Below are 15,096 nucleotides of genomic sequence, written 5' to 3' on the forward strand. Positions count from 1 at the left end.
GGGGTGGGGCCCATCGCTCTGTTCCCTGTCCAGCAGGCATTCCCCAGCAATACACCATTAGACACTTTTTTCCAAGGGCAGGCTGGAAGCCCGATGTTCTCATGTGAATCCAGAGGCTGAGGCAATGGACACGTGTCTCCATGTTAATCCAGACCGGCCCCACCCTGGGAGCCCAGAGCACAGCCAAGCGCCCTTTGGTTTCGGGCTCTGAATCTCAGAAGATCAGACTTAAATGACTAGCTCTGAGGACTGCGATTCCAGAGACAGTCCTTTATCAACCTGCAAGCTACCACTGATAATGAGTGCTACCTGGGGGTGAAGATCGTGGTCAGGAGAAGCTGGACCGCAGCCTCTGTTGCCAGGTCCCCTGCCAGCCAGGGCTGCAGATGTGATGCTTGCAGAGTGCGTTAGCTCTGAAGGCAGTGCTCATCTCCCTCTCTGTCTCTCTCCATCTGCTGAAACTGGTTGGCAAAGGAGAGAAAGAATTTAGCACTGTGCGGAGTCTGGCTATCCAGAAAGGCAAGAGGAAAAAAAAAAAAAAAAAAAGAAAACAGAGATAGAAATAAAGGGTGATCAGTAATCATGCCTTTAATAGCTTGTAAATATATATATTTTTTTAATTCCAGGCAACTAAGATGTACATTTGTTGTGTATATCTGACATCTGAAAAATCCATGAGTCCACAATCTGTTCCATTTCATCCCTTTTCTAAAGCACATAAATTAAAGTATCAGTCACCCCAATATACAACAGTTTAATGAAGGAAAAGGTCTTGTTCTGTTTTTACAATTCAGTGTCACCTTTTTATCTGAGACATTATTAGATAGAGTTTTAGCTAGATAATTGTCTTACAACACAAATAGGAAAACTCAGAACTTAGGCTGTCCAGAAAAATTCAAGAAATTTCCACTCCCTGCTCTCAAACTCCACTTCCGAATAAAGCATCAGAGTAACATTTTCATTTCCCGCTAGAAAACGAAAGACCCCCAAAACTCTTCAAACACACCTGGGAAACACTGTTTGGACCACAGAGCTTATTAAACTTAAAACATTAACAGTGCAACGATTTCCCCTTCTACAACTTCAACGCAGAACCTGAATTCACATCGGGATGAACAAGGATAGAAAACACCAGACTACCAGTAGCCTTTTGCGCCTGGGGCTGCTAAATGGCCTCCCACACTCGATTTAGGTATCTGATAAATGCTCTCAGCTTTGAGAGCGCCTGCAGACTTGGGGACCCCAGGCCACTCAATGGTTCAGGCTGAGGCCATTTCAGCATCCCCTTGCTGAACACGGCTCAACCCCGCCTCACACGGCCGGGATTTGAATCCAGGTGGGAAGACGCTGAGGACCCTCCTCTCGCACTGGTGTTCAGCGCTTGGCATGATTCAGCCACGTAGCTGTGGCCGCTGCCCAGAATTATTCCCACTGAAACTGGGGACAGGCTTCTTGCTTATTTTAGTAGGTGCAGGATGACTTTATTAGCAATACAGCATGGGCCTTGACTGAGAAGGGTTTGCTCTTGCCTTTTTCCCATTGGGGAGTCCATGGGCACCACGTACCTGGGGCTGCTCCTCATCAGTCTGCTTGGGAGCTGGTGGGAACAGCCTGTGCTCTAGCACAAGGTTGATTGCACACAGGAAAATGGGAGGCAGGTAGAAACAGTTCATCTGGCTGATGTTTTCACCCATTCCCTAGCACTGAATAGAAAACCTCTGATCTAGGAGAAAACTTAAAGATGAAAGAACACAAAAATAAAGCAAAACCGAGACCTTTACTGCTTTTTCGTCTCCCACTGTTTTGACTAAAGAACCCGATCTAGAAGTGCAGCTAACTCCAGAGACAAATGTACTCTTTCACAGTCTTGTGTGTGTGCAGCACTAGAACAAAGTCACAACTACAGGTGCAAAGGAACAACGTTACAGTCCTCAGAAGACCTACTCTGTGCACTCACCAACAGCTTGAGTTTGCTGATAAAGTTAAGCAAAGAGGTTCATTCTTCTTGAGCACAACCAGCTTCTATCACAAAGAGATTCTAAACTGACATAAATAATTATAGTCTTGATTAAAAAGAATATATTATTCTAGATTTTTGTGGGTTTTAGTTTTCATGTAAAACCCCTATACTCTTGACACCTAGGAACAAAGACAAAAAAAAAAAACCCAGGCACTTGCCGTGCCTTCTCAAGCACTGTTGTGGTGTTTAAGGGACACAGAGGAACTTAACAGATGAGACTAACGCCTACAGTGGAAAACGAGAGGAGTTCTTCATGCCGTTGGCTTTTTCAAGTCTCGGATTTGCTTAATCAAGTAGTTCTTCTCATCAGTGAATTGTTCATCATCCGTCCTCTCTTTCTGGAAATTGCTCAGAAACTCAATTAGCTTGGGTTGGTTTTTCAACAGGATCTCCACAATAGGCTGTGTTTTGTTTGGACTGGCCACAAAAACCTAACATGCAAACAAACACAGGCACAGAGAGACACAGAGAGAAAGAGAGAGGGAAATGAATATCAGTCACAATATCGCCCTAAGTTATTTTCTAACAAGTCAGCTGAAGCCTGGCAGGCAGATACTCTGCCGCTACCCACCTTGTCCCAAGGCACAGAGAGAGGAGTTACAAACATGTTGGTTCAACAGCAAATGGAAGCAAAGCTATGCCTGTGCTTCCCTTTAATTTTGCTCTTTGTGGATAAAGCATTTGATTGTAAGCCCAGCTGTTGAGAGCAGCCTATCAATTCTCAGCCTCCTCCACATGCAAGACTTAAATACACAGAAATTAATTACCAGGAGAACAGAAAAGCTTTGTGTCAGTATTGATATCATTTCCATACTAAACCAGGCCTAAAATTAGACTTGCCAGCTCTGTTTTGGCTTGGAAAAAATGTCAAGAGGCTCCACCTCCCTCTGCCTAGTCCATTCATGGGAGCGTGGAAATTTCCAGCAGCGGGAGCAGGAGTGCCGTGGTGCGCCTGGCATGTTCGCTGCCCTCGCCGAGCAGAGCAGGAAGGCGATGCGATACTCACCTGGCACAGCGAGCCCAGCACTGTGGGCTTACCCGTCTTCTCAAATAGTAGTTTTTAAGGATAAACCTAGTCGTGCTCTGATTTTTCCTCCTGCGAAGCCTAAAGCCGCAGAGTTTTCCAGCTCTGAACGCGACCCCCTGCTCCGCGACACCGTTTCTTTAACATTTTCTCTGCTGTACGTGCCGGCTGACGACAAAAAACTTAAGGCCTGTGGTAAAGGCCAGCAGTGGCAAGCTCTTCCTAGGGACCTGAGGATGCCACAGAGATGCGGGCTCTGCGGACGTGAGGCAGGGGGGGCCGGCGGTGGGAACACAGGCACAGCACAGCCCCGGCCAGCCCGGGAAGAGCTCCCACATCTGGCTCGCCTCGAGGTTACCATGGCTGGTCAACAAAACACCGCCCAAGCGCTTGTGTAACACCATAAATAACTTGAGTTATTCTCTACCCGACAAGAAGAAATTAAGGATGGACAGAACTGGAAAACGTCCAGCTTCCCTCCAAGCCTGTCCAAACTAGAATGAAAACAAATATCTGCTGACAGTACAGAATGGCATGTTGTCCAGCCAAGTGCAGGTGGCGTCACCACTTGCCCGGCTCCGGGGCCACTGGCTCCAGACCTGGGGCTCTTCTGCAGGTTCATTTATCTCCGCTGAGATTGTGCGCACATGAAAACCCAGGCCACATCCAGCTGCGCAGGGAGCAGTCACATTACGTGATGAGGAACATGCGCACACCGTCCTGGGGGGCTGTGTTACAGCCCCTTGCCCCCAGAAACAACACCTGGTAAAGCCTGGGACAGGATTCAGACCAGACCCATCGTTAGGCTTCGTATAACATCCCCTAATTGGGATGTACAAGTGGCATGGAAAATGCCACGGGTGGGGAACGTGTGGAAGGAATGGGGCTTGGCACACATCAACAGTGCCACACTAAGTACTTCTGCCCAGACAGGAAGGTAAGACTTTTTTTTTTTTTATTCCATAAAGGTGAGGCAAAGCATCTACTCTTAAACCCTGGCATCCTGATGCCATAAGAGCCCTAATCCCTGCCTGTGCTTTTGTCTCCTCTGGATCCCTCCTCCTCAGGTCACTTCTAGGAGCCCCTGCCTCAAGGTACTTTTCCCTCTCCTCTGGGGAAAAAGCTGCAACCTCTGCCATGCCGGGTGAATGCTTCCAGGCCCCAAGTCTTTTACAAAGTTCTCCTTGATCTAGCAGCCAGGCCATGGTCCCTGTGACAGTATAGTATCTATAGTTATGCACACCGTCTTTGCACAGGCCTCCACATTGCCCTTCTCTGATTACCCTGAGCTATAATCTCAGATAATGTCTTTTTACGCCTACCTGCCACCTAAAGCTTTTCAAGAGTAGCACCAACAGCCCCAACTCCCACAGATCTCTTCAGAGCAGCCACCCTAAAATAACAGCTTTCCTGCACGATGCTCCAAGCGCTCAAAGTGCAACATCTTACAAGGGACACATCTATCAGTGGGTCGGACAGCTGGTTCACAGCTCTTACTGCACTTAATGGACTGTCGATCACTGATTGTTCTGTTGCAATATCCCTTCTCTTGCAAATAACTTTGATGTGCTGCTATTGATGTGTTGGTTCCCCATATGAGAAATAAAGGGTTTGGGGATTTAAGTCACTACTGAACGTACTTTACAGCTTCCAGTCTGTGTCTTACCTAAGGAATATGAATCTTGAAATCTCCTGGGTATGAATGTTTGGCTCTGGCTGAGACTGTGGCAGGTCACGCTCTCAGCTCGAGCAGCCCCACAACGCAGCTCCCCACGTGCTGACCTACAGCAGGTCACCACGCTGATGGAGGCTGGATACTTCCAGGATTTGCACCATGATTAAGCCCCAAGATGGCTGGACAAGGTTCCTTTCAGAAAAGCAGCACGTAAGCCTACGGGCAGGGATGAGGAAAGTAACCGTTACAGATCTTCATTAAAAGCTTTGAATTTTGGAGTTCAGTTCCCCCTTTGCCACCAGGAGGAAGAAAATGATCAAGTGAACTGACAGGACCCATATTTTCAGAAATAATCTGATTACAGTCTGACCTTGAACATCTTCCTTCAATGAGTATTAGGCCTCCTTATAAAGATAACTGAAGGCTGACTCTCAAAATGAAGAAATCTAAATCATTCTTCTTGTAAAAGCTATCTGGTCTGCAAACAGAACTGGAAGGTTTCAGTGGTAAACCTAGTAAATACCAGCATTTCATATTGGTCCTACAACTGGTATTACTGTAGCAAATAATTAAAGAACTTAGTTTAATAGAAGACATCATGTCCTGTTTATCTTCCTGTTCAATTATTTATAGATTATAATCTTCCCCTTGCAAAACTGTCAAACTGAACATTCAAACAAAGATCATCTTGACTGCCAGTCTTGCTCAGTGTCAACAGGGACTCGTAAAGAGAGGATGTTGAAGGACCAGAAAATTCCTGAAATGTTATTCAATACTTGGGCTAAGCAAACAGAATCAATTCTGCCAGTAACTACTCATCAGCTTCACAAAGCCCAGGATTAGGACCACCATGAGACTTTATTTTTAAAAGAGCCCCCCCTTGTTCAGAACTCTGTGTTGTCAGAGAGGAGGAGATAAAACCCTGAAAACAGAAATCATTATTAACGCTATCTGGAACATTTCTACTAAAAACGAAGTTTAACTGAAGCTATAACACTTCACAGAGAACTTTGTTTCACCTATGGTTTTATTATGAAAGGTTGCGTGTTCTAGAGAACTTGATTTAGATACATAAGAGAGACAGAGACCCAAAATAAAGAGAGTACTCATACTAAAATTCCAACTCTAAAAATAGCTGTTTCAACACAGTTCCGTTTTGTGAATATTTGCAAAACACCTGGAATGAAAATCAGCTCTGAAGCTTCAAAAGTGGTCCAAAGTGGAACTGTTGCTCTCTTCTCCATTAAAAGTCATACACTGTATTTCTTCAAACAAATACCAAAACCACTTGATCGGAGAATCCGACCTTGTTTCCTTACAATTAATAACCAGGCACCACCACCCCCTGGGACTACAGCAGAGCAAAAACAATTACAGAGGTTGGATACCCTGGACTGGGTATTGTAAGTCTTACTCTGGGGTCACACACAATCTTACTGTGTCAGGAAACTGCACACAGAAGTGCCTTACAGTTCATGTTGCTTATAGCACAATGCTTCGCATAACACTTCTTGCCCTTTAAACTCTCCAGCTAAGAAACAGGACACAGCCCCCCACACATGGTTTCAGCTTCATACCAAGAGGAAACTGTCAGTACAGTCAAATTATGTGAGACCATTTGCAGCGCAAGCTGCAGGAGGTAGCTCTGTAATGTGCACGAAAGAGAAGGGAAAAATGAAACTAAGGTCACAAAACACAGTGTACCCATTCTATTTTTAGATTTAAACCGTAAAATCCATCTTGCTAAATGTCTGCTTAAGAACAAGAAAGTTGCATAATCCCAATTCACCACTACAGGGTGTTTTCCTCAAAATAGTCTAATTGTTTACGTGAAAGCCAAGAGAGCTTGTTTTTAGCCTTTATTTGTAAACACGTAAGGTCAAAGGAATACCTGCACCACGCTCATGCACATCTGAAAGAATCGGTCTCCCCTACAGGCAAACTCAAAGCAGGCTCTAGTAATCACTGTCACAAACCCATCACAGGAGCTGGAGAGCCCTTCCCAATATTTGGTCCTCAGAGTGTGCATGCTCAGGACTGAGACCTCTCCACTGAAATCCATGCAGAGAAGAACCAGTGACTCTCAAAGGCTACAACTCTAAGCAACCCCACTGGATTATTTATGGAGGAGGAAGAAAGGGGGTGAGGTGTGTTAGCTTTTCCTGATGATTAAATACTGCCTAATCCTCATGCATACATCGTCTGGGACATCCAGCTTTACAAAGCAGCTGCAGGCCTTTAGGATGGTGCCTCAAGGCAGAAGCTCCATTGTGCTCAGGCAAAAGGAAGAGAAGGAGCTGGAGCGAGGAGGAAGGAAGAATGGAAGAAGGTATTGCAAGTGGGTGCTCTGTTTGTCTTCAATTTCCCACCCAAAGCATCCTGGAGGAGTGAAATTTTCTCAGAGCCTGAAGGGGTACTGGCATTTTCAGCCACAAAGTGTTCCTGCAAAATATTTTTGCACTAGAGGTCCTCATCATTTTCAGCTCTACCTTACTGTTTTGAATCTTCAATAATCAGAAATTGCCTCAGGGAGGTAAGAGCCATATGCCTTTTCTGGGGTCAGCTGGGGCATGGGAGTGTTAGAATCTGGATGTTTACAAAACAAGCACTTTTTCATTTCTACTGTGTCTAACTGGTGAAACATCTAAATCAGGTAACTTAAACCCAAATCTTTTGGCAGCTCAGACAGAGAAGCAAATATCCACTTCTCAGCAGACCTTTGATTTCAAATCACTGTGGTTAGTCTACTGTAATTTCAGCCAGGACTGCACAGGTATTTTGCCAGCACAATTTAAAAATGCGGGCACAGTTTAAAATTTATGAGATTAAAAGCCAAGGGCAAGATTCCTCTCCCAACTACAGGAGCATGGAATTATTACAGCTGACAAGAGAACCAGGCTGAGGGACACTAACCCAGAAACAGGAGGCAGGGACACTGCAGAACAGAGCACAACCAGCCAGTAGTGCTTTACTCCGCTCTCTTAAATAGTTACGGATTTCCTTTAGCAGTTCTCAAAAAGTTAGAATTCAATTTAAGAAGTGAAATCAGAAGAAAACAATCTTTTCTGACCCGCCCTAGAAAGCTAATTGACAATACAATTTTCTACAACATACCCTATAACTACCACTGGGGAGAAGCGGAATGCTTCTACATCCAGCTAACCCAGTTCCTCAGTGAGGACCTCAAAGGCGAGCTCTGCTGCACCTCTAGAGTTACTCTAGTGTGCACTGGTGGTTATAAACGAGCAATTTCCAGCTGATCAGGTCCTGCTCCGAGTCTGCAATTTCCTCACAACATGCACTATGCACATGAGATAGCGTGAGGAATGCCATGGCACCGCTTAAATGCTGGAAATGCTGGAAAAAAACAACCACATCCCATGGAGGTTAGTATCTGAGGTCAGAGTCTGGCCCTTTGAACTGAAGAGATACAACATTACCACTGCAAACTGTTTGTTTTGCTGGACACCCCAAGGCCTCAGCATTACGTCCACATGGTAGCAATTGCAAGTAGTCAAGCAAGGCTGAGCCTGCAATATCTCCAATCTAACTGGAAATGAGATGCAACATACTGGAAAAGGAAAGGAAGGGAGGGAATGGAAAGGCAGAATGGGAGCAACAGCAATGCATTACATGCTTGCACACTGGAATCCTTTCAAGTTATTCCAAATCCCTTCAAATGCCTCTTAAAACAAGCAAAATCAGCTGTTCCCAAGGCCTGGGCCATGCCTATCATTAATTCAGAAACAGCAACTCATGTGTTTAATACATAAAAATCTGGCATTTATTCACAGAGTGTCTAAGAGAGCCCAATCCTCTGATCCCTTCCTTCCATAGGCATCTCAAAGGCTGCAAGTGTTTGGAGCTTGACTGCTCGCTTATCTTGGAGCCACATACCTCCTGATAAGGAGGAGGAGTAGAACTTACTCACAGTGGTTCAGCTGACTATGAAGGAAGTCAGCAAGGGAACAGCTTACCAAGCTGCTTATTTCAGGAAGGGAATTTTTTTTTTTTTTTAATCCTCCTTGAAGCTTTTTTTTTATTTTGGAAACGAAAAGCTTTTTGGAGAAGCTGCACATCCTCTAAGCCTCCAGACTGAAGATCTGAAAGCTTTTTTCCAAATCAGAAATGGCAGAAGTACAAAACTCAGCAAGTCACCCTGAATTTGTGGAGGGTGATGTAACCTTTTTCCAATAGCATGCCTTTTGGTGTGACCTGGTATCTTTCTTAACCATCGTGGGGAAAGATATCCTTACAGGCTCAATATTCCTCTTCTGAAAATCATTAACAGCTCTATTTACATAGTTAGAAATTAATCTGTTCATTCTAAATTAAAGGCAGTTTTGCATAATAACAATCCAACTCACCCTCTGTCCCAAGGCAGAGAACTTTTTTGATAGAAAAATGGTAAACTTTTCACTTATTAACATTAATCATCATGAAAAAAGGGACACTGGTTGGGTCTGGTAATTGTTTAAGACTGCATTAATGATCACTGCAAAAGGACGGAAGGATTAAACTCATTTCAAGCTCAGATTTACCAAATCTTTTTAATACCTTTAAAAGCAAATTGTGTTTGCGCTGATGCACAGCACCAGCACCACCTACTTTTAGTCTTAATGTAGAGTTTTAGGACTTTTATTTTTATCTTTACTTGGAATCACATGGTAAAATGACGTAAGAGTTGGGGGAAGGTACCCTAGATACCACCTAGAAGCTGTGTATTTTGTTACCTGTAGCATTCACCTCATCGCTACTTGACTGACTACCCTCAGCCCAAACCAAAGTGATGCTGCTTTAGAACTCACCTGAAGGAATGCAAACAGAAATCAGAGGCTGAGTGATAGAAAGGTTATAAATTAAGACATTCTCAAATGTTGGAAGTGACTGTAAACCCCAAGCTTTGCCTTAATTTTCTGGGCTTTCTCTAGCCCACCTTGAAAGACACTTTTATGAGGAGAAGAAAAAGTCTGCAACCTCTACAGCTCATACTAGCTCACCTTGAACACGTGGAATGCTTCAAACTGAATGTTGGGGCTTTTATCTCGCAGCAAGTTCATCATCAGCTTCAGATTTTCTGGTTTGCTGATGTATTTTGTCATGATGGCAAAGTTGTGTCGGTCCAGAATCAATTCACCCAGCAGCTATAGACACAATTACAAAAAAATCCCATTTTTTTTATCAGTTCACCACATTATTTTTGAACACAAAGAAAGCAGCAACATATTTTAATGCTTGCCTAAGAGGTTTCAATATCACTACCTTTTAAAAAAAAAAAGTAACTAGACTTGTTATCATGCAATGAGTTACTTAATGCCCAGTAATGCTCATCATCTACATACTACAGAGAGGGATCCCACATATGGGCTGGTGTAATAGGACCTGGCATAAGCCAGCTAGGACAGAAGTAAGTGTAGTGCAGCTGTCCCACAAAGACACCTTCACTTCATTCAGATATTACATTAACACGCCTATCTGGTCCTATCTGCAGGTCATGTCAGACTTGGTGCTGTAGCAGCAAGCAGCACCAGACAGAGACTATCACATTACTCTCAAGTTCATTTTAACCTACGTTCTGAACCAAAGTACAGATTTGAGGTCAGAGGAAAAATGATAGTGTTTGTTCCATAGAAACAGCCCAATACTTCACCAGAGGTCCAGGAAAGAAAAGACACAGTGAGCTCTTGTGCATTGTAAGAAGAGCATCCTAAGCACTTACATCTTTTTTGTTAGAAAGTACATGGCTGCTCTGTTGCCATACATGCATCTTGATATTCTGCCTAACATGGAGTTCAAATTTAGAAGGAAAGTGCTGAGAGACTCTACTTTACCTTCAGAGATTGTCTCTTTGTTACGTAATTCTCAGAATGAAGGAGTTTTTCATAATCCTCAAAGATCTAAAGTAACAAGAAAACACAAATGCATCCGACTCATGTCCATCCTTCCTCCTCCTGGTCCTTCCCACCCCAGAGGAGCAGCAGAGGCTGCAGCAGTGCCACCCTCTAACACTTCACTGCAATGCCAGGGCCAGTCTCATGGCCTTTTTTTCTTGGCTGCTTATCATGCAGTGAATTAATGCCCAGGAACACTCCTCTTCCACATACTGCAAAGAGCAATACCACATATGGACTGGATGTAACAGGAGCTGGTGTGAGCCAACTAGGACAGAAGTAAGTCAGTGCCTGTACAGCCTTCTCTTACAGAGGGTGAATCTGCTGCCAGGACACATAGGTCCAGCACGTAACGTCTACTTACTCATATCATGGTCATGACTTGCTGTGTGATTTAATACAATACCCCAAATTGGTGATGGTGCATCCCGTACTGGCGTATGCCAAAAGCTCCTTTTGTGAGGTGCCACCTCACCAGCCTTCAGCACCCTTGCTCGTTAAAGCCATTTGCCCAATGAGAGTCACTGGGAGCCAAGCGTGTGCTGGCTTTTGCAGGATTGGGCCAAGGGAATCTTGTGGTCAAGAAGATCGAGAGAGAAGGCTATGATATGTTCAAACCATCTACCCAACAAGCAAAAAAACCCAACACTGCTGTCCAAGAATCATCTAAAAAAATGCTCATTTCCACAATTTATACTTAAAAATTTTAAGTGTTAAACAAACATGGAATGGGGACTGTTCCAGAGCAGTGCTTCATTATTAAGGGAAAAGATTAGCATAAACACTAATTTTGCTCCAGTTAAGCTGCATTTGTGACTCAGCAATAATATGCCTGATCTTTATTTAACCTTCTTGGTTACTCTAGAAAGAAAGAAATAGTCTTCGGTCTTTTCACTTTGGCAATGAAATAAAGAATACCTCAGGTAACATGAGAACATAACCTGTGGTCTTAATTCCACGATCCGTACCAGTCCAATTTTAGTTGATTCCAATGGAATTTTTCTGACCCACATTTGGTTCAAAACCAAGCCAAAAAATCAAAGTGAAAAATGGCAGCAAACCAAGGGACTAATTGCCTCAGGATGGTAAGAGGAATACTCACACCTCAGTCCCCCATTCAGGTACACATAATTTCCAGTAATGCTAAAATTTCTTCCCAGTAACTCTTCTCCTCTGTCCCAAAGTATTATAAATAACACCGGTCTGGCCCTATTGGTGATGGAATATCACAAAACTGTTTAAAAATGTGCACCTTTTTTTCCCCATGATCTATTTACATACAAAGTTTACAGTTCCATTCACATATGAGGAGACAGGATGCACGCAGAGAGGAATAAAACTTGCTTTTAAACCAAGTTCTCCTGAAACCTTGGTGTGTGTCCCCAGGTGTGTGCAGAGGGGGTACCTGTATTTCAAACACTACGCAAGGATTCTGCTTTAGTAAAAGCAATGCTTAGTTTTGCATATAGTCCTACATGACTATTTTATGTGGAGCATGAAACCCTCTGCTATTGAAAGCACACTTTTTGCAGCTAAGCACGAACAGATTTTTTAAAAAATTATTCTAGCATTTATACTTACCACATCATAATTTTGTTCCAGAAATTCTGCTACCAATAATTTGTGTCGTGTTAACAGGTCCTGGGGAGAACAGAGAAAGGTTACCTGATAGAGTGTGTTCATTTGATTGCCCCTTGATTCTCAAACGTATTTTAGCATTTTTTACCAGGTCATCTTTTAGGAGGTATTTACAACATGATTCCTATAGACAGAAAGCTTTTAAAAACAATACTGCATTGTGTATTTAGTAGGATTTTAAGAAGAACTCGGCTAATGCTAACAGAATCAATCTAAAACTACTCTAACACTCTTTCTTTATATTCCTTTTCCCTCCCACCTTTTCTTATGGTCATCAGTCATAGTACACAGTGCTTACAATAAACTGGGGTACGGAAAAGGAAGAAAATAAATGAACCCTTTATGGAGGGATCAGCTATGGTCCCAAAGCCAAAAGTGATCTAAATGTTACCCCACAGCTGGAAATTATACTAAGCTGGATCAACGGCTATTGCTCATCTCCCAAGAATACAACAAGACTCAAATTCAACCACTGTATACATACATTTATTTATTTAAAGCCTAAAAGTTAGGCGCTGATCTAAGCCAGCCATCCAGGCTCCCTCCACAGCCACTCCCTCCTGGGAAAGGGCTCTCAGGTAGGTGGGATGAATCCCTTCTGCAGCTCTCTTTCTGCCCAAGGTGGGCTTACTGACACAAGCAGTAGCAGACCTTTTAAACAGCTGGACATGGGATGCCTCCCATGCTAAAAGCCCAACTAATTCAAATTTAATTTAAAGCAACCTCTCCCACAGAAGGGGAATGCTGGTACTCAGTGACAGAGATGCAAATGTTCAGCTCCAGAAGAAATCAAATCTCTTTACTGGATGAATAGCTATGAAATGAAGTGTCCAGTTTGAGGCATTTAAGTTTAATTTTTATCTTATTGCCTCTTTTAAAACATAACACTGCTCACAATAAATGCCTAATGAAGTCCATTCAAGTCAGTATTTTTTCAGTGAATCAGTTTCTGCTATCTTTTTCATCACCTCTTCCTTGGTTTCCTTACCCACAGTCAGAGACTGAAGCTGATGAGTAGCTGAAGCAGATGCACAGACACATCCTCTACAGCATCACAAATAAAAGAAATCCTTTACATACTAATCCTTTAATTTATTTTTACCATCAATTATAAGAGAAAAGCAGAGTCCAGTACATGTTTTTAATACCTTCCTTTATTTAGCAGGACTGCAATGATAGCAGTTTAAAAGGCTGAGTGCAACAAACATGATTCAGAAGCACTTATGCAGGGCACTTAGGAGGCAACTACAACATTTTTCAATAGGGGGCACAAATGGAATATAATCTGAAATGAGTTTTTCATAGAAAATCACGAGAGAGTGTGGAACAGCAGTAATCAATCAGCTCTCTTTCCAAGCACTGCTGGTACCCTCCACAGCTGACTGTATCTTTAAATACAAGCTGCTTTCCTCTGCATTTTTAGCAGCTGTTTCCTCTCTGCAGCGCACCTGGCTGAATTTAATTAAGAAGTGCATCTCCAGATCATCAAAAATTCCAATACTTCCCTACTATAAACATCCTCAGACTTTAATGCACATTTAATTAGCCCTCTTCTGGTGCATAGACTATCCAAGGCTTTCAGCTCTGAACCAGACACCCCGGTGGCAACACTACAAACCCAACACAGGGGAAATAGAACTGAAAACATGAGTTCAGTAAACCAGCCAGCGAGCAATTACAGCACTTATTTTTATGGTATTAGAAAGGAGGTAGCTCCATATTTCATGATTCAGTCACTTCCACATCACTTCTTGCTGTTCCAGCTATTCAGAGTAACAGACAAATAGGAGATGAGATGAACAGCTGGTTTATTTCCAGAACCGACCATGTATCAGGTCAGGCAATTTAAAATAAGGGGCAATTTAAAAAAATGCAGTTTATACATTTTCCCCAAACATTTTAAAAGGTGATTTCTGCCCTATGTCTGAGGATGAACTGCCCTCATACTCTTCTCTTTCCAATGTGTGTGAGGATGTAGAATCCTATTTTTAAATCCTGCTAAAAATACACTCAGATCACAGGGGACAGAAGTAAGTTCCACAGCTGTAGATCCCTGAACAACATCAATCCCGCTTTTCTGGGGAGGGTCGCAGCAGTCTGCAGTCCCTGCCACAGCTTAACTGACCCTTGTCCCCATCCTGCCTCCTGGCTGGGCTGAAGACTGTCCATCACCAACCAGACACTCTGCTGTCCTGCTCAAAGCAGGACCTGGGGAAAAGATGCAAATTTCTTCTGTCAAGCTGGGAACAGAGTTCAGGAGCACTTTTGCTGACCAGAGACAAATACTCTTCCGAGCACAGGGTAAAATGCCAGACAGAGGATTTAAATATCTCAGTTATGTTGCATTTTTATACAGTCCGACACTGTACTTCTGCTTGTCTGTGTTTCTGTGCTACTTCCACTTTCATAACATTTACCTAATGAATACCACGACAGCGCAGCTTAAAATAATGGAAAGATGCTGCTATTGATTAACAGGTGGTTTGAACTGGTACTCCTGCTCAACTCATTACTGAAGAACACAACATTATCTCCACCACACAAATCTTTACACCATTCAGTTCGTAAAAACCGAGGCTGGGTTTTAGTATGTGTTGAATTGCTGAGCTGAACTCTAACATTCTTTACAGTTATTCCTAAGGTCTATCTAATCATGTTTCTAATTAGCTTTGAGAGGAAAGAATGAACAACTTGTTTCTACGACAGCAAGGAACTCAATGATAGAAGAAAAAAGGAGTTACATCTATATTTAGAAGAGCCTTTACCCGAGAAGAATCTTCCCCAACTTGCTTAAATTATTTTTCAGAAATAAACTAATCTTCCCGTACATTAAGCTCATAGGCACCAA

The 15,096-nt window shown here is 43.0% G+C and overlaps 1 protein-coding gene across 5 annotated transcripts in view; it reads right to left on the reverse strand.

The window, feature by feature from the left end:
* Positions 1-557: 557 nt before the first annotated feature.
* Positions 558-15,096, reverse strand: part of CAB39L (calcium binding protein 39 like) — a 64,473-nt gene continuing 49,934 nt past the window's right edge. For all 5 annotated transcript variants that reach the window (XM_052786157.1, XM_052786155.1, XM_052786156.1 and 2 more), the window contains 4 exons: positions 12,192-12,251; positions 10,551-10,616; positions 9,720-9,863; positions 558-2,451 (listed from right to left, as the gene is read on the reverse strand). In XM_052786157.1, coding sequence (XP_052642117.1) covers positions 2,272-2,451; positions 9,720-9,863; positions 10,551-10,616; positions 12,192-12,251 — 450 coding nt within the window. In that variant the 3' untranslated portion in view covers positions 558-2,271. The remainder of the gene's footprint in view (positions 2,452-9,719; positions 9,864-10,550; positions 10,617-12,191; positions 12,252-15,096) is intronic.

This window comes from Harpia harpyja, chromosome 4, assembly GCF_026419915.1.
Source record: "Harpia harpyja isolate bHarHar1 chromosome 4, bHarHar1 primary haplotype, whole genome shotgun sequence".
NCBI classification, from domain to species: Eukaryota; Metazoa; Chordata; class Aves; order Accipitriformes; family Accipitridae; genus Harpia; species Harpia harpyja.